General features: G+C 32.7%; 1 protein-coding gene across 2 annotated transcripts in view; it reads right to left on the reverse strand.

Moving 5' to 3' along the window:
* Nucleotides 1-1,918: 1,918 nt before the first annotated feature.
* The window catches only part of LOC107658928 (apoptosis facilitator Bcl-2-like protein 14), a 3,296-nt gene continuing 2,346 nt past the window's right edge, over nt 1,919-2,868 (reverse strand). For both annotated transcript variants that reach the window (XM_016447652.1, XM_016447651.1), the window contains exons 5-6: nt 2,096-2,368; nt 1,919-2,011 (exon numbers count right to left, since the gene is read on the reverse strand). In XM_016447652.1, the coding sequence (XP_016303138.1) occupies nt 1,973-2,011; nt 2,096-2,368 (312 nt within the window). In that variant the 3' untranslated portion in view covers nt 1,919-1,972. The remainder of the gene's footprint in view (nt 2,012-2,095; nt 2,369-2,868) is intronic.

Raw genomic sequence — 2,868 nt, forward strand, 5'->3', positions numbered from 1 at the left:
TATTATGTATATATAAATACAAACACATGCATGTATATATTTAAGAAAAATTTTGTTTATATATTAAATATATTTATAATATAATATAAATATATAAATGTATATACATAAAAATATTTTCAAAATATACTGTTTGTGTGTATTTATATATACATAATAAATAAACACAGTACACACTCATATTATGTAAACAAAAACACTCGCACTCACACACACACACACACACAACCGGTCAAAAGTTTAGGATCAGAACGATTTTTTGTTTCTTAAAGGAGTTTCTTATGCTCATCAAGGCTGCATTTATTTGATCAAAAATACAGGAAAAAAAATAATAAAAAAATACATAAAAAAATAATATTAATATTGTGAAATATTATTACGATGTAAAATAAATTTTTTCTATTTTAATATACATTAAAATCTAATTTATTCCTGTGATGCAAAGCTGAATTTTCAGCATCATGATCATAATGAGTGTCACATGATCCTTCAGAAATCATTCTAATATGCTGATTTATTATCAGTGCTGGAAACTGTTGTGCTGCTTCATATTTTTCTGGAAACTGTGATACTTTTTTTAGGATTCTTTGATGAAAAGTTAAAAAGAAGAGCATTTATTTAAAATAGAAATCTTTTCTAACAATATACACTACCGCTCAAAAGTTTGGGGTCAGTACATTTTTATTCTCTTTTTCTGAAAGAAATTAAAACTTTTATTCAGCAAGGATGTGTTAAACTGATAAGCAATTTCCAAAAAAATATTTGGCAGCACAACTGTTGATAATTCTAATAATAAATCAGCATATTAAAATGATTTCCTAAGGATCACGTGACACTTTATACTGGAGTAATGACTGATGGAAATTCAGCTTTGCATCACAGAAATAAATTATATTTTAAAGTATATTAAAATAGAAACCCATTATTTTAAATTGTAGTATTTCACAATATTGCATTTTTTTTCTGTATTTTTTATCATATAAATGCAGCCTTGATGAGCGTAAGAAACTTATTTAAAAAATATAAAAAATCGTACAGATCCCACATTTTTGACCGGTAGTGTGTATAGAGGTAATTCTGACTTTGCTATGACAATCTGGCGCTTCTGAATCAGCTATTGTTTTGTTATTAGTTTAAGTATTTGCTATTGACTGTTCAAATGCGGAGTTTTGCGCATCGTGTGTGTGTGTGTGTGAGAGAGAGATAGAGAGAGAGAGAGAGAGGGGGTCACATCACAGTGGAGTCAGCGGTCTTAACCGAAGCTCGCGATTATGGTAAGGGGCGTTACATTTCCGACGAGTGCTTGCGGTGTTCGGCCAATCAAAATGCACTGGGTCAGCTGGCCAATCAGAGCAGACTGCGCTTGTCGGAAGGAGGGACTTTGTAGAAAACGAAGCGTTTGAGAGAGGTGGGGCATAGAGGACCTACAATAATGTACAGTATTTGAAAAATAATGTGTTGTTTGAACATTAAAGCATGTCAACATCTTCTGTTACACCAAATACACAAAATAATGATCTTTAAAAAAGCATCATATGACCCCTTTAAATAATCACTATAACAATCAGTGATAAAGAAAATAAATGTTAATTTCAAAACAAAATACAGTTTTAACAAAAGGCCAAATAACAATAACAATGTGGCTATCACATTCAATTACAAAAATAGTTTACAAGTGGAGCTAAACATGTAAACATGTATAATGCTGGTTTTCATAGAACATGTACCTTTGGTGTAATGTTTTGAGGCAGTAACCGTAGCACTTTCAGTGAGGTATGGTGTACATACATACGTTTGGCACGATGAACTTCCTCTTTTTCTCGCTTGGATGTTAAGAGGATGTAGTGGGGGACAAAAACAAGCTATATCCCTGCTGGTTCACTGAAGAAAAAAAAAATCACTTTTTTTTTTTTTTTTAAAGTGCCTGTGCCCCTGAGAAAGTTTTGTAATGTGTGGAGAGCGTCTCTTCTGCTCACTGGACTTCCTCTTTGGATTCGTCACCAACTTCTCCCTGTGAAGGGGGAAAAATGTTTCTCTGTGTTATTAGGCCAGATGTCATTGTTGTGAATAAGTGTGCTGTGATTGAGACACTTACATTGCCTGCATGCATGTTTCTGTTAATCCACGTGGAGTATTTTTCCTGTAGATACTGGGCACCTAAGCCCAGCACGTAGGTCATCGGATGGTAGTGGATGCCAACAAGCTGACTGGTGGCTTCACAGACCAGAGCCACATTGACTTTCTTGTCTTTCTGCTCTGGAGGCAGATCTGGAGAGACACTTCCACAGAAAGCTTCCATCACTTTCTTGAAGAAGCCGTATGTGAGAGAGGACTGCAGCTTCTCATGTAACACCTTGTCTTCCTTAATCTGCAGCAAAGACAGGACAAAATAGATGTTTACAGTATATAGCATGTTTGTGACTGCAAATGTCTATCTTGTTTCAGGTCTAACATGCACTAATTCTATTTTTGAATACCCACATATTTGGTATTCAAAAAGCGTAGTTAACCATATTTTTATACTATTATATATTTTTTACTATTAAAAACCAATAAAAGGAATATTTAATCATGTAAGGATATTATAAAAACATGTACAAATATAATTTGTACTGGGGAAAATCCCACTGAACTGCACAACAGAAGTATTTTCATTCGTAACAGACTTTTGGACTTTATATTGGAATATTCAGTATATTATTTATATCATTTAAAGTCTGTTACGAATGAAAATATTTATATTGTGCAGTTCAATGCAATTTTCTCCATTACATATTATATCAACAGCATAGTGTCAGCAACAAACCATTAAAAACAAGAATATTTAACAGTTACGGAGTTAATAATATATACACACACATATATACA

The sequence above is a fragment of the Sinocyclocheilus anshuiensis genome, unplaced genomic scaffold, assembly GCF_001515605.1.
Source record: "Sinocyclocheilus anshuiensis isolate Anshui unplaced genomic scaffold, SAMN03320099.WGS_v1.1 scaffold283, whole genome shotgun sequence".
NCBI lineage: Eukaryota > Metazoa > Chordata > Actinopteri > Cypriniformes > Cyprinidae > Sinocyclocheilus > Sinocyclocheilus anshuiensis.